General features: G+C 53.4%; 7 protein-coding genes across 7 annotated transcripts; 3 read left to right on the forward strand and 4 right to left on the reverse strand.

The window, feature by feature from the left end:
• Positions 1-1,927: 1,927 nt before the first annotated feature.
• MAM_04753 (Gpr1 family protein) lies at positions 1,928-2,816 on the forward strand (the record flags this gene model as incomplete). Its single annotated transcript, XM_040823551.1, has 2 exons — positions 1,928-2,178; positions 2,255-2,816. The coding sequence occupies 2 exons, from the start codon at positions 1,928-1,930 to the stop codon at positions 2,814-2,816; spliced, it is 813 nt and encodes a 270-aa protein (XP_040678222.1).
• An 817-nt stretch (positions 2,817-3,633) lies between these two features.
• Positions 3,634-4,040, reverse strand: MAM_04754 (uncharacterized protein; the record flags this gene model as incomplete). Its single annotated transcript, XM_040823552.1, has 2 exons — positions 3,634-3,788; positions 3,845-4,040. The coding sequence occupies 2 exons, from the start codon at positions 4,038-4,040 to the stop codon at positions 3,634-3,636; spliced, it is 351 nt and encodes a 116-aa protein (XP_040678223.1).
• Positions 4,041-4,742: 702 nt separating this feature from the next.
• MAM_04755 (phenylalanyl-tRNA synthetase alpha chain) lies at positions 4,743-6,910 on the reverse strand (the record flags this gene model as incomplete). The annotated part of the gene is made up of 10 exons (XM_040823553.1): positions 4,743-4,893; positions 4,985-5,063; positions 5,122-5,154; positions 5,210-5,276; positions 5,344-5,619; positions 5,689-5,793; positions 5,861-5,939; positions 5,995-6,356; positions 6,429-6,448; positions 6,535-6,910. 10 exons carry the CDS (start codon positions 6,908-6,910, stop codon positions 4,743-4,745), a joined length of 1,548 nt encoding a protein of 515 aa, XP_040678224.1.
• A 440-nt stretch (positions 6,911-7,350) lies between these two features.
• Positions 7,351-9,231, reverse strand: MAM_04756 (glutamyl-tRNA(Gln) amidotransferase, B subunit; the record flags this gene model as incomplete). Its single annotated transcript, XM_040823554.1, has 1 exon — positions 7,351-9,231. One exon carries the CDS (start codon positions 9,229-9,231, stop codon positions 7,351-7,353), a length of 1,881 nt encoding a protein of 626 aa, XP_040678225.1.
• A 1,619-nt stretch (positions 9,232-10,850) lies between these two features.
• Positions 10,851-12,739, forward strand: MAM_04757 (uncharacterized protein; the record flags this gene model as incomplete). Its single annotated transcript, XM_040823555.1, has 2 exons — positions 10,851-12,129; positions 12,186-12,739. The coding sequence occupies 2 exons, from the start codon at positions 10,851-10,853 to the stop codon at positions 12,737-12,739; spliced, it is 1,833 nt and encodes a 610-aa protein (XP_040678226.1).
• A 2,250-nt stretch (positions 12,740-14,989) lies between these two features.
• On the forward strand, positions 14,990-15,792 carry MAM_04758 (uncharacterized protein; the record flags this gene model as incomplete). The annotated part of the gene is made up of 2 exons (XM_040823556.1): positions 14,990-15,074; positions 15,305-15,792. 2 exons carry the CDS (start codon positions 14,990-14,992, stop codon positions 15,790-15,792), a joined length of 573 nt encoding a protein of 190 aa, XP_040678227.1.
• A 578-nt stretch (positions 15,793-16,370) lies between these two features.
• Positions 16,371-20,573, reverse strand: MAM_04759 (Tetratricopeptide-like helical; the record flags this gene model as incomplete). Its single annotated transcript, XM_040823557.1, has 5 exons — positions 16,371-17,180; positions 17,234-19,019; positions 19,082-20,037; positions 20,095-20,121; positions 20,184-20,573. The coding sequence occupies 5 exons, from the start codon at positions 20,571-20,573 to the stop codon at positions 16,371-16,373; spliced, it is 3,969 nt and encodes a 1,322-aa protein (XP_040678228.1).
• Positions 20,574-21,227: the final 654 nt, after the last annotated feature.

The following is a 21,227-nucleotide window of genomic DNA, read 5'->3' on the forward strand; positions in this document are numbered from 1 at the left end:
CGTGAATGAGGCGGGGGGGCCAACGGGGAGCGTAGGCAAGTCGAATCGCGCTGCTCGGTCGTTTCTAGACCTTGGTATCGTTGCCCGCCGCAAACAGTCAGCCGTGGCGGCTCGTCATGTCGTGGTGATGTGCGAAGTAGCACGAGGGCAGGGCGATGACGGAAGTGTCGGCAAGTTCCCACACTCGCGTGCGCAACGATGCGCTGGCGATCCGGGTGGGGGGGGAATTCGTGACGGATCAGCGACGAGCTGTTGCAGAAGTCATTTCTTCTTCCAGAGTTCTGAATTGCAATTTCCAAAGCTGGCACCGTCGTCTTGGACGCTCACAACACCCGTTGCTAGAAAGGCACGAACCAAGATTCGATTCGTTTCGAGCTGGGTTGTGATGCTGCCTGGGCGCGCGTGGTACATGCAAATGACCCCAGTAAACGGTAGGTGACGCTACAGAAGTCGCAGTATGGCTTTGATGGATATTTTGGATATTGTCACGGATGTTGGATAACAATTGGGCTTTTTTTCATGTCTGATCTGGATCGCGAATAGTTATCGTACTGCTCATCATACATGTGCGGTGGAGTTGCACATGTCGGTCAAACGCAAAGGCTGCAAAAAGTTGACACAAGAAAGAATCAAAAATGCTATCCAGCAGGCTGGGTCGGAAGCGACGGAATGTGTTGAAGTTGATGACTTCCGGATGAACATCATTGACGATGCCCAGCATTGCGTCGACCACCGTTGCAATACTTACTTCTTGGAAGTAAAAGGTACCTAAGTACTGAGTAGGTACTTGGTATGCACTTGTCCTGAGGACTTCAACACGTTACTTCACGCACAGAAACGCCGTGATTCGTTTAGCGGGGCAGCGTACGGTGTCTGACACTTGTACCTGGACCTGTACCTGAATGGCATCAGTTCATCTCGGCTCCAGTTTGACGCCAGGCACGGGATGCCATTCAGAAAAGTGCCGCACAGAGCCACTTACTTTGACACAACATCCACCGCGTCGGATGAGAGACCACGCGTATCTTTCAAAGACCTTTCGAGCCCCGCCAAAGGGTCATCGTCGGCGCACCGCAGGCACGGCACCCGTCCTCTTTCTCATCTCATCTTCCATCTTGCCCGAAAGGATCTTCTTCGCCAGGAGGCGCATTTTGCCTTTGTGCCAAGGGTGATATTCGAGACCCGTGTGATGACGCCGCTACCTAGCGTTTGCCTAATTGGCAAGTTGCTGGGCTTGTCTCCGCGTCCATGCCGCTCTGCCGCTCCTTCCTCCAGAGTCACTGCCGCATCGAAACACGTTCAAACTTCAAACTCTAGAACTCAAAATGTCGCATCGTGAGGGCAAAGGGAAACCATCTCAGGTCAGACCTTCGTCAATGGCGCCGCCGCGACGAGACGCCATGTCGCCAGGACTGGCGTACTCCCGTCTTGAGTCCCATAAAGCGGCCTATGGGATCATCTCGCCGAATACCTCCCAAATCTCAGACCTCCGGCATCGAGCCGCATCTCACTGCCCGCCTACACCATCTTGCCGCTCCCAGAAGAAATTATTTTCCCACTGGGCTGAACCTAACTTCCCGTGCTCACAGCCACCATTTTTTTTTTCTCCTTCTTCCAGTAACACCCCGCATGAGCTGCAATTTGGGATCTCTTGTTGAGCGAGCGAAGCAACAATCAGCGTGCCGGGCGATTGGCCCGCCACAGTTGTCATGCCAAGAGACATGAGTTTCGGGGCAGACGAGGACGAGGACATGGCGAGCTTCTTTGCCTCCTGTTGTTTCCCTGTCTTATAAAGGGGGCCGCGACGTGTCGGTCGAGAAAACGGACTTGGACCTGCTGGCCCCTCTGGCTTCAGTAACCACTGCTTTGTTGGAGAAATTGCAAATCCGTCCACCTGCCATCAAGACGACGCAAACTTCGCTGGAAAATGTCTGCTCCCCTTCAGAACAACCACGTTGCCGCCGGGCAGACTTACAAGGAAGCTAATGGTAGTGGCTATCCCGTCTTCCCGACCACCGCCAATGCTCGTCCGAAAGAGACAGCTCCACGGCACAATCAGTCCACGGTCTCTCAGGTGTATGATCCTCAATTCTTCAAGATTGCCAATCCTGGGCCTCTTGGTCTCATTTCCTTTGCCCTGACCACCTTTGTCCTGGGCCTCTATCAGTGCGGTGCTGGGTAAGTCGTCCTCAGATTACCTCACAACGTTGCATGGCATCGGAATAAACCCGTCTTACACCTCATTCATTTCCAGACTGCCAAACTCGAACCCTCTCGGAAGCGTTGGTCCTGATGAAGCAATATTCGGCCTGGCTGTCTTCTTCGGCGGTGTCGTACAGCTCGTCGCTGGTATCATGGAATTCCGCGCAGGCAATACCTTTGGTACGACTGTCCACTGCTCCTACGCCGCCTTTTGGCTTGCGCTGGCCATGTTCATGATCCCTCAGCTTGGAATCAAAGAAGCCTACAAGGGAGATGATCGCGCCTTTAGCTTTGCTGTAGGCATATTTTTGATACTGTGGTGCTTCCTCAGCCTCGTCTTTTTCATTGCTGCGTTGAGAACGAACATTACCATCTTGGTGGTCCTGGGCTTGCTTACTCTGGCCTTTCTTCTCCTCAGCATTGCTCAGTTTATCTCTACTACGCACACAACCGCGGCGGTTCGTGTCAATCGTGCCGGAGGGGTGTTTACCGTGCTCTGCGCCTTTGCTGCATTTTATGCTGGCAGTGCTGGTCTCATGACACCCGCAACAACTTGGGTTGTGTTCCCTCTGGGCGAGTTTAAACACGCTTTGGCCCAAAGGAGTCCTGTCTAGGCTACTGGTGCTCTGAAATTCCTCTTCCTCACCGATCTGCCTGTCTGGACTCTTTTGCATCAACCTACCAGGCGGCTGGGAACTGAGTTGCTAGGCTATTTGTTTCCAAGGTGTATTTTTGCTCTTGAACTATACCCAGTCTTGTGTTTGATTTCTTCTTATCTCACTGTCTTTGCCGCACACAGTAGCTTGACGACTTTTGAGAGAGAGAGAGAGAGAGCGCGCGCTCCTACAGAAACATACAATACAATATGCAACATACACCCATACTTGGAGATTTTAAAAAAACTTGAAAGGAATTGCCATCCCGCTCCCGTCGATGCAAACTACAAATGACGTGCAGTCACCTCTCCATCGTGATGAACAAAACTTGTCTCCGGAAGGCGAGTTGCGCGAGGCGCGGTCGACGTACATGTTCTTTGTTTCAATTTATTGCTAGCTTAGCGGGTAATTTACATCTGTTATGGACCAGCCCGGCGATTCATATCTCCAGAATTGGCCACTTGATACGATATAGGCTTTTAAGTCAAGGCCGGCCCTGGCCCAGATGGTCACATTTGTATAATGACACACTTCACTATGAAGCAGTTTTGTTGTATATTAGTGAATTACTTTAAACGGTTGCTTCGTTTCTATAGTACGACACTTGCACATTTGTACTACAAAAGTAGAGTCAAGACAAAGCTGCCAGCTCCTAGACTGAAACAGCAAGCGTCAAAAGGCATGTCAAACGGTGCGGCGAGGGCGCGGCGAGCGAGCGACTCGCCCACCGCGAGGCTCCAATCTGCCCCGAGTCCACGCGCTCATCACCACCCCATCACAGCTGACTCTTGATATTCTCCGCCGCCCCTTTGGCCTTCCCCTCGGCCTCGGCCGCAGCGCCCTTGGCCTTGCCCTTCACCTCGGCCGCCTTGCCTTTGCTCCCGTGAGCAATCGCCTCGGCCCCCTCCTTGATCTTGCTTCCGGCAGATGCTGGAACCCGTTAGCAGAAGAACGAATGAGGATCACGGGGGGAATGGAAAACCCACTGGCAGCTTCCAAGCCAGGCAAGACGACGTTATCTGTGACGGTCCTGTCCACCGTCTTCAGCCCGTCCTTGACCGTGTCCGTGGGCGACTTCCTCGCCGCGACTGACGCGCCGAAAGCGCGGGCGCCCTGGGCCGGCGTGGCTCTGCTGCACATTGGCGCGGCGTACCGGAGGCCTCGTTTTGCAAGGAGCGACATGGTGGGCGGGTTTGATGGAGTTTGCGTCGACGGCGGGTTTGATGGAATCTGTGGTTCGGTTTGGTTTGGCTGGAGGCCCGGGTCCGCAGGTGTCTGGCTGGGGAATCAGTGCTATTAATAGGGGGAGGTGCGGCCGTTGACGAGGGACGCCGCCAACGTCGACGGGGGCGAAGACAAGATGATGATGTCATCGAGACGGGCTTGAGGGCGCGGCGGGCGATGGCGATGGCGATGGCGGGGCAGACGCTCCTATCCTATTCGCTGGCGCGGGACGGAATGGGCGTGACGTGACGTGACGCTGCTCTTCTCTTGTCTTGACTCTTGAGAGACGAAAATAGCAAAAGTAGACTTCGACGTGATGTTTCTTCGAGGGGATGAGGGGGTTTAGGTGAGTGCCTGTGTGCTTTGAACTTGGCCATTGAGAAAGAAAATTAGAAAAATCGGTAGCTGCACCGTGTCGGGATGCTTCTGCCGCGGCTTCTTGCAGATGCCTCCAAGTCACTCTGATAATCACTCTGGACTCAGAACGGTCGGTGGGTAGCGGATCAACCCTCGTCATGGTTCTATTTACGTCATAAATCCGCCTCGATTCTAGTATTCTCATGCTCGTCACTTGGCCCCACCTCAAGCGACGGGCTTGTCTATCTCTAGCGATGCCGCTCTTCTCGTTCCGTGCGCATTCGCAACGAATTCTCCAAGACTTTACTCCTTATCCAAGCGCACCGCAGGACTGTTGCGCATAAAGTTGAGATCGACCTTGTGACCCAGCAGCTCGCGAATGTTGGAGATGCCGTATTTGATCATGGTGGGGCGCTCAAGGGAGAGACCCCAGCCAAACACTCGCATGTCCTTGCTGCGGAGAGACGTTAGAAGAGCATTGAGTGCGGAAAAGGAGGGAAGGCAAAAGACCCGGGGGGGCCTCTCGCGGTCGGGCCAAGACGTACGGCAGACCCATGGATTCCAACATCTCAGCGCGGAACATGCCACTGTTGCCGATTTCGACCAGCTTTCCGAGACCCTTGTCTGGAATTGGGTGAGAAGGTTGATGCACTGAATGGACTGATTCTGAACCACGACTTACGATACGAGAAGATTTCCATGCTGGGCTCGGTGTCTGCAGTTTCGTCAATATCCGGCCATCGTCAACACTTGCGGCGCAAGTTGCTTACAAGGGTTGTAAGCACACTTGTACTTGAGATCGGTGATGCCCATCTTGCCAAAGAAGATGTCCATGAACTACAACCACATGTCAGCCATCTTTCGCCTCGTTTGGTTTGTCACCACAAAGACTGAATGTTCTGACCTCCATGAGTCCCCCCAGTGTCAAGTCGTAGTCGGCAATGACACCCTCGACCTGATGAAATTCTGCCAAGTGGGTGGCGTCGACGGATTCGTTACGGAACACACGGTCGATGGAGAAGTAACGGGCCGGCGGCGGGCGTCCGTCAGGTCCCTTCTGCTGCGCCAGTTTGTACAGCATGTTGGCGCTGATGGCTGTCGTGTGTGTCCGAAGCACGAGCTTCCTGGACTCTTCTCCAGACCAGGGATATCGATAACCAATGGAGCCGTATTTGCCCTCCTACATGCAGCGTGAGACCCCGGCCCACAGTCGCGCAATGCAGCACCATGGCAACATGTGAGAACTTACCTGGTGGACATCCTTGACGTTGTCCCAGTAGGTCTTGTAGTCAGCCGTGTCACTGGAGTCCTCACCTCTGGGCATGTCCGCCTCCTTGGGGTCCGAGACGTAAAACTGTCGTCCGCGTCAGCCCCCCACCCCCAAACTGTTTCGAATCGTGTGGAAACCTCCATGTACATACGGTGTCCTGCATATCACGAGCAGGATGTTGCTGGGGCACGAAGAGCGTATCGAAATTCCAGAATCCCGACTCCACGAATCTGGCGGCAAGTCAGAAACTCGTCATTCACGTGCCGGATATAACCTTGGGCATACTTGTCCGTGGGCATCTCCTGGAAACCCATCTCAAAGAATATTTGCCTCAGCTCAGATCGAACCTTGTTTAGGGGATGCAAAGCCCCGGGGTGCTGATCGGCACCCAAGGCTTTGAAGTTGTATCCCTTGAAAGTAGCTGACCTCCATGAACCGCTGGCAATCATGTCGGCCGTCAAGTCGGTAGCCACCTCGGGGATCTGGAGCGCAAATTTTTCCCCCTTGTGGATGTTGAAGCTGATAATCTTGTGCGTGCGGACGAGCTTGCGCTTCTTCAGATCAGCGAGCATCTTGGGATCGGGGTACGACTTTGTCGACTGAATGGTCTGCATCTGCTCCTGGGTGGTATCCTTGATAGAGTCTTTCTAAAGATTGCATGCTGTGTCAGCTAGCCTGCGCCTCGTCCTGTTTTTTTTTTCAGTCTTGATGATACTCACGGCGACCCGGAACTTGCCATCTGCGACATCGGCCAATTAGCATAATAAAAGGACTCCTTTTGAAGAGCTCATCTCGGGGGCATTCCAAAAGTGTCAAAAGGCGTACCTTGAGTCTTGGAAATCCACTTCTCTCTGAAAGCCCGGCCCTGGCCAATCTTGACGACATTCTTGTCCCCAATTGCCTTTTCGAGCTCTTGAATTGTCAACCCCTCCACTGCCGTGCGCAGGGCCTCGAAAACACGAGCTTCGTGGCTACCGTTGGCGGCAATCTGCTCGCCTTCTGGTTCGAGGATGGCTTCTTCGCGGTCGATGGTTTCGTATTTGACCATATCGCGAGAGGCAAGTCTATCGAGTGCACCTTTGACGTCGGGAGAGGGGATCGTGGGGAACGCGGCAGACGAGAGGAGGGGTGAGTTCTTGTCCAGCGCATGCAGGATTTGAGTCGCAAGGTCCCCGGCGGGAGTGTCGTTGGGGGCCGCCATGATGAGTGAAGCTGTACGTTATGCTCGTCTGGGCAGATTCATGCGACGCTGGCGGCGGGAAACGCTGTTGATGGTCTGAAGCAGTCCGTATCGCGGTGGGATTATTTCCTGACTCACAAAAATAGTCGTGCCAATCCCATCCGCCGATTGGGAGTCAGCAAGCCCAACGGCGAAGTGGGGCCGTTGGTTTTGCAAGACACCTCCGATGTCAGCCGCCGCAAAAGCAGGTGAGTCGAGACAATTTTTCAAGCTGACTGACTTTCGACGGAAACCATGCTGACTACAGAAGCAGATCCTGTCACATCACTTCTTCAAGGACCGCCTTCAGCCGGTTCATGACGTTTTGATGTGTTTGTTCGGGACTCGGATAACTTGAGCGTGTACACTGACTGTGCAGCAATGTCTATACTTGCCCACCTACATGATGCATACATCAACATCTACATGGCGCGGCTTCGACCTGCGACCTGCGCTCTCATAACCGCCTCGGCAGTCGCTGGATTGATCCGCTCCGTAGGGCCCATCTTCATCATCTTTCCGACAAGGTACATCAACTTCCCTTGCGGAAATTTCGTGTAATTGACCAATTCTTGCAATACCTTGTCCTCGCCTTCCAGAGCCTCTTTTGCCAACTGTCGGTACTCATTCTCTGAAATCTCTCTGAACCACAAGTTGTTTGCCTCAATGGCCTGCTCTACACCCTCTTCCAATTCTTCGAGATAAATGGATAGGAGGAGTTCTTTGGCGACCTTGCCCGTAATTTGATTTCGGCATAGATGATAGAGCAGTTGGGACAAATCAGCAGCAGGCACTTGAGCGCAGTCGCCGTCCGCTGTGAAGAGCAGTTCGGCCGAGGCCAGTGGTCCGGCCTTGTACGTGGTCAATCTGCCCAACTCGTGGGTTACCCAATTTGCTGCGAGAGTTGCATGGCTCCTCCTCCAGTTCGGTTTGACCTTGTCGGCCCCTTCGGCGAGATCCACTTGCATCTTTCCGCCGATACCGTCCAACACTTTGTAGAAATATTGGATCCTGGCTCCGTTATCCAGGGTCATAAGCGACAGAGCGTCTTTAGCAGTTAGTCCAAAATCATGGATTAACGTATCCAGCTCCGCGTCTGGTAACACGGCCAAAGAAGTTCGGAGGTGCTCAACCAAGTCGGTTCCAATCACGAGCGGCGCGATGTCAGGATCAGGCATGTAGCGGTAGTCGATTTCACCTTCCTTCCCGCGCAACCTCCGGGTCTCTTTCGATCCGAGTGACCATCCTCGGGTCTCGCCAGCTATGCTCCTACCAGCTTCTAGCTCCTGAATTTGGCGATCCCTCTCAGCAATGATTGCGTCTTCGACTGCTTTTATGGTACCGAGATTCTTGATTTCTGTCCGTGTGCCAAGCTTGCAAGAAGAGTCATTGGATCTGCGGACTGACACGTTCACATCAGCTCTAAGACCTCCAGCCTCCATTCCAGAAACACAAGTGTCAACAGTGTTGAGCAGGAGCTGCATCTTTCGAACCAGGGCAGCGGCCGTTCGAGGATGGTGCATGTCGGGTTCGGTAATGATCTCGATGAGGGGCACACCAACGCGGTTGAAATCTAACCAATGCACATTCCCGTTTTGTGTCAAGGTCTTGGCGGTATCCTGCTCCAGCTGCACTTGTTTAATACCAATGGTGACACTTTCACCATCTTCGGCGGCAATACCATCCCGGGCATGTAGTGTGATATGACCATTCTTAGCAAAGGGCTCGTAGTATTGCGTGATTTGATATCCGGCAGGTTGGTCCCACCAAAAATAGTGCTTCCTGTCAAAGCGACTCACAGACTGGACCTCGCAGTTGAGAGCCAAAGCAGCTCGCAGTGCTGGGAGCAGTGTTTCCTTCTGCACCCGCGGCTGACTTCCGGGCATTGAGACATCAAAGAGAGCCACGTGACTGTTGGGCTCGTCATTGAACGAGGTAGTCGCGGGGGAAAAGAGCTTCCGGGCTGTATTGAGCTGGGCATGGATTTCGATGCCAACAGTCAACTCCCAACCATCCACGGTCTGAGGATTGCCTTTTGAGTTATTCTTGCCTTGCTTCTTGGCCAGTTTTGCCTCCTCTTTTAGCTGCTTGCGCAGGGGAACCAGGCTTTCAGTCGAAGACGCGGCCGGTGACGCAATTGTTGATGCAGCCCGAACATTCGCAGACAGAGGAATTGAAGCCCGCAAAGTTACGCGGTTCTGTCCCAAATCATGTCGTCCAGCTAGACAGCCTCGCTTGGAGATGCTCCCATGGAGAAGATATCTCCCAAGCTCGGAGATCGGCACTCGCCTCAATGTCATCATAGCGGATGGCAGCTAGGCTTTCAGTCTCCTATTCCAAGGTATGGTGATGGCGTGTGTCGTTGGATTTCATAGGCGTATGCATTGATCAGTCGTTCGGGGCCAGTCAGTATCTCGTCACTTGGCGAAACCAAATCCAAATTGTCTGGTCTTCGGACCGAGGGGGGAGCCTGCGCTGTCGGGAGCCGAGCCAGAGCCAAGGAAGGACGAGTGACGGAAATTGGCTACAGGTAACTACTAGTCCATAAGCTGTGACGGCGGTGGCTGCAGCTGCATCCAGTCAACGCGAATCGCATCAATGGGGTTGTGTTGCCGTAGCTGGTCAGTGATGATGGCGGGATGAAATTCTGGGATGGTGCAGTCTGATCTGGTACTCCGTACAGCGCATTACTGTCTGGTGGTGGAGAATGGGCAGGTGGACCGGCAACTGCGACCCAGCACTTGAGCGTGCAACTGCCTCTCTGGTGTCTGATGGCCCGTGGGACAGGGAGCCGGCACAGTGCACAGTGCACAACCTTGCATGTTCTCTTTTGACGACGTCTTCGTGTTCCGTCCGGTCCCCGGTCCAAGGTCCAAGGTCCGGATGTCAAATCATTCAACAAAAAAGCTCTGCACCATTAACGGTCATGCCTCGTCGTGGGTCGGCCAGCTTCCACCAAGTGTCACTTTGTGTTGCCTACAGCACATGCAATCATCGATGCGAATACGGAGTACGGAGCAGCCCAGCCCCAATTCTGACCCCAACATGATGCATGAGACCTGCGACGCTTGGCCAACGGTCTCGCCTGGTTGTCGTCCCATCTCAGCCATGAGATTCAGTTAGTTGGTCATTTGTTCCACGACAATTTGCTCCGCCAAAGAGTATATGTTGCATAGCGCGCGTTGGGCACCTGTTGGGTATGCCGCTATGTCCCGGTCATTATCATGCGCAGAACGATATCATCAATTTGCGAAAGGTTTGGCCCCTTTCGCTCAGCCCAAACACATCGACATCGGTTCTCTACTAGGCTTGGGCTCTCAAGTGCTCGCTAGAAGCAAGCATGTGGTCCAGCGCATGTGTCTCAGCGCAAAGAGCATGCATATGCAGTTCCTCTGATCCGGCAACACGTGTCGTCGCCTCACTTTGCGCCATACTTAGCGGCATCCCAATCCTGGTTGCTCCTGTACAAAGGCGAGAAAGCAGCAGGGTTAAAGGAGGAGAAGAAGAGAAGACGAGAAGGAGAGAAGGGCGTGGCGAACGAGAAGACGCAGCCAAGGCAGCCTCAGCACCCACGACGAGTTCGAAGGCGTCCTGGTCAACTTTCGTCATCGTATTGCGAAATCACATTGACTGAGCGAAATTTCACGCAGTGTGACATTGATCAAGTTGTCATCTGTTACCCCAAGCTTTGGACACATGGGCCCTTTCCCGGGCCTGACACCTATTCTACCAGACTACCACCCCGGCTGCACACTCTCACTTTGACACCAGCTCGGGACGAAGGCCATCTGATGTACATGAAAGCATTTATAGCTGTATTTTTGCCATCTTTGACTCCTTGGCCTCGATCCAGAATACTCGTTTGATCGTTATGGCCCGCCTTGACCGACTATGACAAGTTCCTCAAATCTATTCAGCTACTATGAGCACCGTCAGCGAAACAAGTGAGCTATTGCAGGACGCAGCCGTTCCTTCTAATAGCCAGAATGCCCTTAACGATTGGTCTTCTTCTTCTGTTATGCCGTCAGAGGCGGTTTCAGATACCTCTGAAAATGCGACAGATACCCAGAGAGAACCATCTCCAAACCTTGTTAAGGGCAGCGACGATTCCGTTTCATTAAATCATGTCTCTGCTTCATCTTCTTCCTCATTAGGAATCACCTCCCCTCACTCATCCCCTCACGTTCCTATTGACAAGCCCTTCATGTCAGCCACGGTGGAGGACTGTTTCGATGAGGACGACCCCATGGCTCAGCTCGATGCTGCTGATACGCCGCCATCATCTTTCTGTGTCACGACACCACCTATCAACGAGGCTCCGCGTAGCCCGAGCGCGCTAGACAAGGAAGCAGAGTCTGTCAAGCCAGAGACGGACATGCAGGAAGACGAAGACGAGCAACCTCCATGCCAGGTCGGCTCTCCTGATATACCTGCTCCTCAAAATATTCACCACGTAGCATCTCAGCATCGGCCGAGTGTGATGGATTACCTGATTTCTCAAGGCTCGGCAAAAACCTCCGCATCTACTTCTGAGGCAAGTGGCCCGTCATCCCGCAGAAATGCAGATGGTCATGCCTGGCCAGATGACGGCCAGATCGGTGGTGAGCTCAGGCCAAATGGCGAGTCACATGTATCTGGCAGTCATCATGGCGACGACAGAAAATCACAGCTCAGCTGGAATGGACATCAGCCGGCATTTAGGCTTGCTGATGGTAATCCATTACGCATTCATGGCGATTCCAGAACCGAAGCACCTTACGTGGAAGGCTATGCCCAGCGCTACAACCATGGCGGTTCATCCGCTCCTCGGTCTACTGTTAGCGTTCCGCAAAGTGATATCCGCCCAGACCAGCATGCAAGAACTTTCTATTCGGAATTTCCCAACCACTTGGAGACTATGGCGCCCAGTGGGTACCAGCTTTTGGCGGCAAAGTTGTGCGGCGACGCTGGCGGTCCACCTCTGGTGCCGATTTACCGTCGTTTTGACGCCCTCAGTCACCGGTTGCTCTTATACATGCAAGACGAGATTGCCGAGCTAGAACGACAACTTGTCGCATTGGAAACACAGGATACTGCAAAAAGAAGCTACCGCGGTGGTGTGCTACCGGCATCGCGCAGGCAGGACCGATGGGTCAACCCCAACTTGACAGACCAGAAGACTGAGGTCCTCGGCCATATTGGCTACAAGCTGAGTCAATATAGTAAGTACTCGCTTACCGGTAGTTATGTTGCTGATATACTGGCTGACATGATCAAGATCAAGTTTTAGCGTCGTTCCGCAAGGTCCAAGACATTCCAGTGCCAACGTGGCGGGATATTCACATGTACAAGACCTACTTGACTACAAGCAAGTTGATTGCAGACGACGAGACGCGATTCCTCGATGCGGAAAATGACTTGGTATCTCTTTCTGGCCCGATTCAACCCGCGGATGACTTCAACGTGGCCGATGATGGGCCGACACCCATGCCCAAGGCAAAGGAAGATCAGCAGTTGCCACCATTCTTCAAGGATGGCGGCAGCTCGTCAACACGGGCAGAGCAGACTACAGCTCAGGGACCAAGCGACACTGTGCTTGTGCGGCTCGCTCTGTCGTGCATGTGTGTAGTGTTTGTTCCTGTCATCACTTTTGCAGTTGTTCCTAATTTCATGGCCCGCATGGCCATCGTGATATTTGTTGCACTAAGCGTGGGCATCATGATTGAACAATGCGGGTTACTGCCCACAGTGGAACGCCACAAACTGGACTGGATTTTGTATTCGAGTCTGTACTGTGGTGCCATGGCCGTGGTTGCAGGAACGGTCAAATGATGACGAGGAACATAATGAGGGAGTTCGAGTTGGACATACGGGCTGCGAAGGTGGTTTATTCGCGGGTCGGTTCTTGTTCTGATTCCCATCGGATCTGCTTTCTTCCTGGGGCGTCTATGTGTCAGTCTCCTCGAAGAATCACTGTAGATCATGGGTCACGAAGTATGACAAGGTGAGAGGCTGCAAGATTCGGAAGCCTGATGCAATTCCTATTTCGGCAGTTGTTCCAACATGGTTATCATTATCGGGCTTGGGTTCCACCAAGAATTTGCCGTCTGCAATTTTTCATGATCCCCACGTACTCCTCGTTAATTGACCCTGCAATTCTTGGAGTTCCTCGGCGATCCAAACTGGACCAGTTATCAGGCCGGTGAGGATCTCCTTCACAGATGGTTGTCTTAGCCTTGATAATATGAAGTAGAACCATCTGTGTCAATCACAATCCGATTGGGCGGATGGTTTAGTGGTATAATACTCCCTTAGCATGACTTCATCTCATGGAGCATAGAATTGGGAGTGGTCCGGGGTTCGATTCCCCGTCTGTCCAGATTGGGCGGCTCACTACCGCCATTATACCTTGGTTTTCGCACGTGGAATCTCTTTTTTTTTTGCGCTTTATTAAGCGCAGCTGTTTATTTCGGTCTCCTAGGCTCCAGGATAGGAGGGACTTAATGTGAATATGCAGCTTACGGGAGTAAACTGACAGGGCGAATGGTTTAGTGGTATAATACTCCCTTAGCAAGTATCAGCCAGCTGATGTGTCTGGGAGTGGTCCAGGGTTCGATTCCCTGTTCGTCCAAGGGCTTCGGATGACGGAGTCTTCTTTTTTGCTGTCTACTCACTTGGTGATTGAAAACGTTGATGAGATTACGTGGACGTTATGGCATATCCTCTGGGAGGAGTGGACGTTACTCCCCCACGCAGTCGTGTTTGCGACACTGGCTGCTTCTCAAGTGTAAATCATTCGATCCGGAGGGTTGACTGTTGAGGTGGCCGTAGATTTAATGGCTCTCTTTGCCTTTGCATGTCTTTTTTTTTTTCTCTTAAAAAAAATAAAAGATAAACCGTCACGCCGGAGTGTAAATTTCTGACCGAATGTGCAGGCGTTTTGACTACCTACCCTGGACGGTGCGAGGCACATTTGCAAGAAACCCGTGCCCCAGACCGAGACCAAGACCTAGCTGATTCGCAGGTGGGCAAGGTGTGGAGGAGGACAGGGCACGCTGCATTGCCCTTCAAGACGGCATTGACACGCACGAGGGATACTCGTCTAGCTCGGCTGGGAGGTAAAAAGAAACGCCGGCGATGACACCAGCGACCAGACTACCCAAGTAGCCAAGTCATAAACAATAGACGGGCAAACATGGATGGCAAGGGCAAAGTGCTCGAAACAACGACGCTAGCTGCACCATGTTCCAGGACCGGCCGTGTCTCACCGTGATAGTGGCCAGAATAGAAAAAATAGAATGTGCAGAAGTTGGAACACTGTGCGACCCGTCTATGCGGGCAGCCATGGCGGTCGGCCATGAGAAACCCAGAGGCTCACCTTTTGTTCACTTGCGTCCCGAGCGACGAAACTATCCCGTGGACTGATTGACGGACTGACTGCCAGCTGTAGAGTATCACGCAGCAGACCTCTGCAGCTGGCAACCGACCATGATTAGATTTGTGTTGTTACGATTTCCATCGCCAGTCTGCAGCTGAAGATTGGCACCACCCTCCCTTCCTCGTCATTCATCACCATCCTTCCTCCCTTGAACCATCACCAACTCCGCCGACCACAAATCAAGGTACGTGGACAAAAAAGGGCATACGGTGGGCGAGGACGACAAAACCTATTGAATAAAACATCAAACCCGCATTTCCATCACCATCCCTAAACACCTACCCTTGCCATTTGCCGTCCCATTCCTCGGAAGCTCAATCTCCTCCCTCGCCAAAAACCCTCGCCTCGAGACTCCCTTTGCATTGTTTATCAAGACGCGGGACGTCCCTCTTTCATTCAATATTCTTCACCCACGAGAAACAGCTTGCTACGCCGACTCTTTCTTTTCCATTCTCATCTTCACCTGCGTCTTCGTCTTCATCTTCCGTCTTCTCTTTTCCCTACTTACTTCTCAAGCTGCAACTTTCTCACACGGGATACAGGCCATCTCTTCCTCTTCGCAACCCAGCCTGCAGGCCAGGAGTTTCTCTCTTCCGTCGTCCCCACCCCAGGAATACTCTCTCTTGGCCAAGAAAATCGTCAGAATGCCCGGCCTCAAGGTGTCCCTTTCAACCGGCCTCGCTGCCCTGCTGGGCGCCCTCGTAACCGGTGGTATCGCCGAGTCCGGAGGTAAGTCCTGTCGTGTCCTGCCCTGTCCTGTTCCCCGGCGCAACGTCTGAGCCGTGTGGCACGGGAAGAGATGCTGACGTCGAATCTCAGCCAACGGCCAGTCTGTCAAGACTCTCGATCCCAAACCCATCGGGACGGCAACTGTAAATGGCAAGTCAAACACCGTGGCCCCCTCCCGTCCCCGGCCCCTTTGTCCGGTATCCCATCTAACACGTGTGGGGGGGAAAAAGGCGCTCTTTTCGTGTCCATGAACTACTGCTCCGTCGTCATGAACACGCAGTGCCACGTCTCCGTCATGACCTCGGCTCCTGCTTCGGATTCCGGCCCAGGGTCTGCCTCTACTCCCGCTCCCCAGCCGGCCTCTGGCTCTGCGCCTGCTCAGTCCGCTCCCGCTCCCGCTGCCGCTGCCGCCACCGAGACCAGCCGCCCCGTTGAGGCCAGCGCCGCCGTTGCGTCCGTCGTCCCCATCTCCAGTCGCGCCTCCGTCCCGGCTCCAGCCGCGGCCGGGAGCACCGAGGCCGCCGTGTCCATTGAGGCCGCTTCTCCGAGCCAACGTACCAGCGAGATTGCCAACTCTTCGAGCGCCGTGACTCGCCCGTCGTACGCTGGTTCCACGGCCTTTACTGGCTCTACAGTTGCCGCCGCCGCCGGCGGTGCCAAGGCACCCCCCGCCGTGATTTGGGGAGCTGCCTTCCTGGCCGTGGCCACCCTGCTTTGATTAGAAATTAGAGTCGCTGTGGGCCGTGGGCGTCGACAGAAACGCCGCAGTATCCGCCTGCCTGCTGGTTTTTGTTATTTTTATGGCCCCCCTTTTTTTTTTTTACGGCATTTCGGTTCAGCATGACCGAAATAGGGACATACCCAGGATTTCTTGCATTGCTTCTTCTCTCTTCTTCCTTTTTTGATCAATGACGACATGACACGGCATAGGTAATCACCGTCTTATAGTTGGACATGGAGCTTGTCGCGCAGGCACCCAATACAGTCAATACTTCAGGATTGTGTTGCGTTGACTTTTGAATCTTGTCCATGTACGCTATTTGCCTTGTAGACTGAGTAGACCTCAAAATCGGCATCGGAGCCGAATAGCTTGTGTTGACTCAAAGAGAACCGCCGCCCTGAGACTTGTACGAGCCTCCGAGGCAAATTACACAGCAGGGCAAGAACAAAATGGGAAGCGATAACAATGAATGGCACGCATCTTAGAGGAGAGGAGAAGACGCACGTCGTTCCGCTTCCCTCGTGGGCCCAAGTTACCCGTGACATGCTGCACAATTGAGGCGTACGTTGCTTCGCTCAATGGCGAATTGGACAACCCTCTCCAACCTTGTCTCGTAGTAGCCTGGCTCTCATGACCTTCATGCCGACAGAGTACCTCCCATTTTCGCCGACCGCTCCGCCTACATCAGTGTCTGCTTCTCTTGCCTTGTGGAGAAGTTCGAGCAAGTGGCTGACGTGAAACACATGGCCGCAGGCGAACCCGATGATCGTTTCCATCTCGAGCTCGGTGAATGGCTCGTGGCAGCTGGCACAGCGTCCAGGCTGTCGTGTCGCGTCATCTTGTTGGAGAGTCGCATTGTCCGACTTGTCGCCGACGTCCTTGTCCGTCATGGCCTGGGCTTTGCTGGAGATGGTTGGGGGCAGCTTGTCACCGCCTGCTGCGGCTTGTACCACGTCAAACTTGATTCCCCTTTGCTGGCCGGACCTCAAGTCGTTTTGCGCTGCCGCGAGCTCGCTTCGCAAAACCTGGGCCACCCCTGAGCTGATGCTGTGCTGCAGCTCGTGCTCCTTCATCATGTGTGTCAGACCTTCTCTGAGACCTTGGATCTCGAGGCCCTCGGGTATCCTTCTCACCAACGTGATGGGGTTTATGGAGGTGCCGACCTGTTCCAGCAGGGCGCGAATGAAATTTGGCTTGTCCATACTGTAATCGAGAAGGTCGTTCCACAAGTCTGGATCGTCCTGCTCCTTGGCAAATTCGATCGCCTTCTGCACATTCTTCAGACGGTCGATAATCAGATACAGGGCCCGCTTCGTCTGGCCAGTCTTGGAGTACAGATACACCAGTTCGTCATGGTATGAACATGCCTCGCACTCTTGCACAGCCTGCAATCCCGTCAGTCATCCCTTTGCCTGAAATGAACGAGTCCTCGGCCTACCTTTTCAAAAGTATACGATGTTGATGATTTGAGGAATTCCATCAAGAGGGGCCTGTCATATGTGGCAAACAAGCGAACTGCCAAATCGGCATAGCTGTCCACCAACGATTGACTGTCCATAACGAGTCGATCCATATTCTCAGCAGAGTGTTCCCTGATGCCCTGTCCTCTCCACAGGCCTTTGAGGTAAAAGAAGAGGTATAAATACAGCCTCTTGGCCTCGAGCTGCTCGACAACGACGTCGGGACGGACGAGTCCATGCTGTGCCTCGTCTACAAGCAGGGTGATGGCCTCCGAGGTTGCCTCTACAAGGTCCTGTTCCGTCATTTGCTTCATTCTTTCCAGAGATACTCTCAGACCAATGAAGCCCGGAATGTCATCGGCAACCGCTTCGGCGAGGTGGCGATCTCGTATAAGACGGAAGGCTGAATCAGCGTCGTGGAGCTTGATGTAGAGTTTGAAAGCCTCGCGGTGTCGCCCGCCGGCTTCGTAAAGTCGCGCCAGGCTTTCCATCACAATCAACCAGTCCCTACCCTTCTCTCCATCCTCGATGCTGTCCTCTTGCACATCCCTAAACTTAAGCTGGTTTTCCAAAGCTGTCGTGATGGTGCTTACGTCAAACAAGTCCGTCGACCACTGAGCTAGTAGTTCACGAAATCGAGGTTTATCGTTCTGGATGTAATGCCCCAGGACGACCTCGTATATCGTCGTCGGGAGAGGGGGGCGCATCGTCTGTGACGGAATGTATGGCGTAATTTCATCAAAGTGTTTGGCGCCTGCAAATGTCCACACCCATTTCTCCCACCTGCCCGGAGTATCAAGTACTTTTGCGCACACCTCTCCTGCTCGCCGCCAGTTGCCATTTTCTATCAGTTGTTGAATCCATAGTTCCCCGATGCGTCTCTTCTCCCTGACGGAGTGGGACTGCATGTCTTGCTGAGTGGACTCGATGCCCGAGTCACCATCGAAAAACTCGTCTGCGGCAGCCTGGCCTTTTGACGGAGTTGCCGGTGGTACATCGCCCGACCTTTCTGGTGCTGTCGTGATAATATCAGGATTCTCATCCAACAGCTCCCAAGCCAGTTGGTACTGTTCGTGCTCATCGAGCCAAGCCAAGTGGTCTGCCAGGTCTCTCTTGGTACCAAGAATACAGTCATAGGGACTGTGTATGAATATCTTGATGCCCGGCTTGGCCAAGCTGGGGTGGATAGTGATGGGTCCTGGGCTCTTGCCCTGTCCTCTTCGGAGCCCTCCAGTCGTACTGAGCGTCTTTGAGACGGAGGCGGTGTCCTCTCCGCTATCTTTACTCATTATACTAGCGCCAGAGCTGAAGAGCGACTTTGGATTAATTGCAGCATTCCACATGTCGTTGCCGAAGCCAGCAAGGGTTTCTAATGCGCCTCTAGATGCGACTGCAGTAGCTGCTGCTTGAGCTGGAAGGATGCCAAGATGATAGTCAGCCGGGCCCAGCCGCTCAAACCTGCTTACGCCGAGTCGATCTTTATCTACTTCCATCTGAGAATCAAGATCGATAAGCCTTAGCTCCGGAGGTTGGTTATTCTGGCGACGTCGTATGCCCCCAGACGGTTCACTTGTTGCGGATCCCGCTGATATGCTTGACTTGTGACCCCGGACTGCCAGCTTCTCTGTTGTTCCATCGTCATCGTCATCGTCATCGTCGTCATCGTCTTCTTCTTCTCCTTCTCCAGCTGGACAGAATGCAAGAACAAGCAGAGTATTTTGGGTGTACAGAGAGATACCTGAAATAATGCAGTCCATCCGCAGGCTTTGGTTTGGTTAGAACTGACCAATCCACCATACATCAATCAACACCTCGGAGATACTTACATCTTGGCGACTTCTGCTCGACCAAACGGCCTATCGCGACCGTGTCTTCCACCGCTACCGGCCCCGTGATGGACGTGAATAATCCAAATAGTAGAACCCCAGCCGACGAGGAGTCTTTCAATAGTCTTTTGGACATTCGGGGTCACGGGGGCGACGGCACTGCCTCCTGAAGAGCGAGACTCATCAATCTCAATGGCGTGCTCATCGATCCACTCGAGTCGACCTTTCCACACGCTCGCCATGGTATCCCACTCGTCTGTTTGCGGTCGATCACAATGTCCAATGCGGTGCCATGCTCCCTCCGCTTCAGCGCTCTCCAGATGAAGCTTCGAGCGCATAAACTTGATCCCATATTCGTTCAACCAAGCCACATAATTTCCAGAGAGTGACCATTTAATGCTGCTGATGGTACCTTCTCCCGAGTGCAAAACTGTATCTTTGCCAGTGTTTGCACCCAAACCCATGCTCCCCAGCCAGCCAGATGCGGCTGCGACGGCCGTTCCGGTTGTTGTGGAGGTACTTCTTCCTTGGCCACCGCCCACCGTCAGGATGAGTTGGCCAGCCAAGCCACCTGATAGATATGTACGGTCAGATTTGAACTCGGGAGACAGCGCAACAGCTTGAACGGGTCGGGCGAAATTGCGCAAGTGAACGTCCTTCATGTCGAGGAGCGACTGGACACATACGTTGCCGTCCATAGAAGAGGTGGCCATGTAGATCTCGTTGGAGGGTATTCTTGGCAGTTGCGCTTGTTCTTTGGGTCTCCTGGACGCCATGGCGGGAGACGCGTCCGGCCGCGGACTTGATTGGGGCTGAGGGCGCTGAAGCCGTGCTGGAGTGTCCATGCTGTCGTGTGGCTGTGGAGGGGGGTATGGAGATGTCGAGATGCTGGTGACGGATGCTGAATGGGCATGGTAGACTCGAAGAGGCTGTAGAGTCGGCAGTTGAATGACATTCTAGGGCCAACGTCAGTGGCGGCCATTGTGACACCAGGTTTGCAAGAGAACGCATACGATGTTACCGTTGTGAGTCCCAATAATCTAGCTCAGAGTCAGTACGGTTGAATGAGGCAACCATGGGTGTGACCAACGGAACTTCGTACCATTTTGTCTCCTCCGACCAGAAATGCGCTTGTCGCATCGCCATTACGATACAAGCCACTCAAGCTCTGTGTCAAGCGAGCATATTTTAGACGCGGTTCTTCATCATCGTCGTCATCGTCGTCGTCGTCGTCATCATCATCATCTTCTTCTTCTTCTCCTTCTTCGTCGTCGTCGTCTTCTGATTCCGCCCCTTCATTGCTGTCACCTCTACGCCCTTGGCCAGCGGGGGCGGCGCTTGGCTGATTTTCCTCCAGACTTGTAGAGCCGGAACGGCCTTCAGCCACAGGAGTCGTCGGTTCGTTAACAGCTTCATCTTCCAGCGCAGGGTCGGGGGCGTCCTGAGGATCGGGTTGCAAACCGTCGGCAACTCGATCGGACTGGTCTGTCATTGTATTGCCGACAGCCTTGCCGTCATCATCGTACGTCCTTGCAGAGCTAAAACAGAGGCGAATCGTGCGTGTGAGAGGTGTGAAAACGACGGCGCGGTTCCGGGAAGCTCCAGGAGCCGCTGGGGAGAGAGGGTGTTGTGGAACTGGGAGCAGTCAGGTTGAAGAGAAGCACGGGAGTCTATCCGTGCTGCGACGACGTCACGGGCTCAGGGAACTGATGGGACCTGGATCCGGGGGCTAACAAGCTGATGTCCAGTGAGCAGTCAGCATTGAAGCCTGGTGCCATCGCGGCTACTAACAAGTAAGTAGGTACCTACCTACCTAGGTACTTAAGAGCTAGGTACTTAAGGTACTTAATTGACCAAGTACTTGAGTACTTTACTTTACTTCAGGTGAGCCTCAATCAGAGGCTTATCTTATCAATTCGGCATACTCGACGCGCCCCAACGCGGTTTCGCACTGGCCTGTGACCACTCGACCTTGGACGACTTTCAACGACACTGGAGGTTCGGGAAGGACTGATCTACTGCCAAGCGTGTGCACAGCTCCAAGGCAAGCGGACTAACAAGCCTGCGGACCTTCTTGTGCGTTTGAACTACTGTGCCTCCCTCCTTTTATTTATTATTTATTTATTTATTTCTTTTATTTCCGCCG

Source organism: Metarhizium album (genome assembly GCF_000804445.1).
Source record: "Metarhizium album ARSEF 1941 chromosome Unknown scaffold_11, whole genome shotgun sequence".
NCBI classification, from domain to species: domain Eukaryota; kingdom Fungi; phylum Ascomycota; class Sordariomycetes; order Hypocreales; family Clavicipitaceae; genus Metarhizium; species Metarhizium album.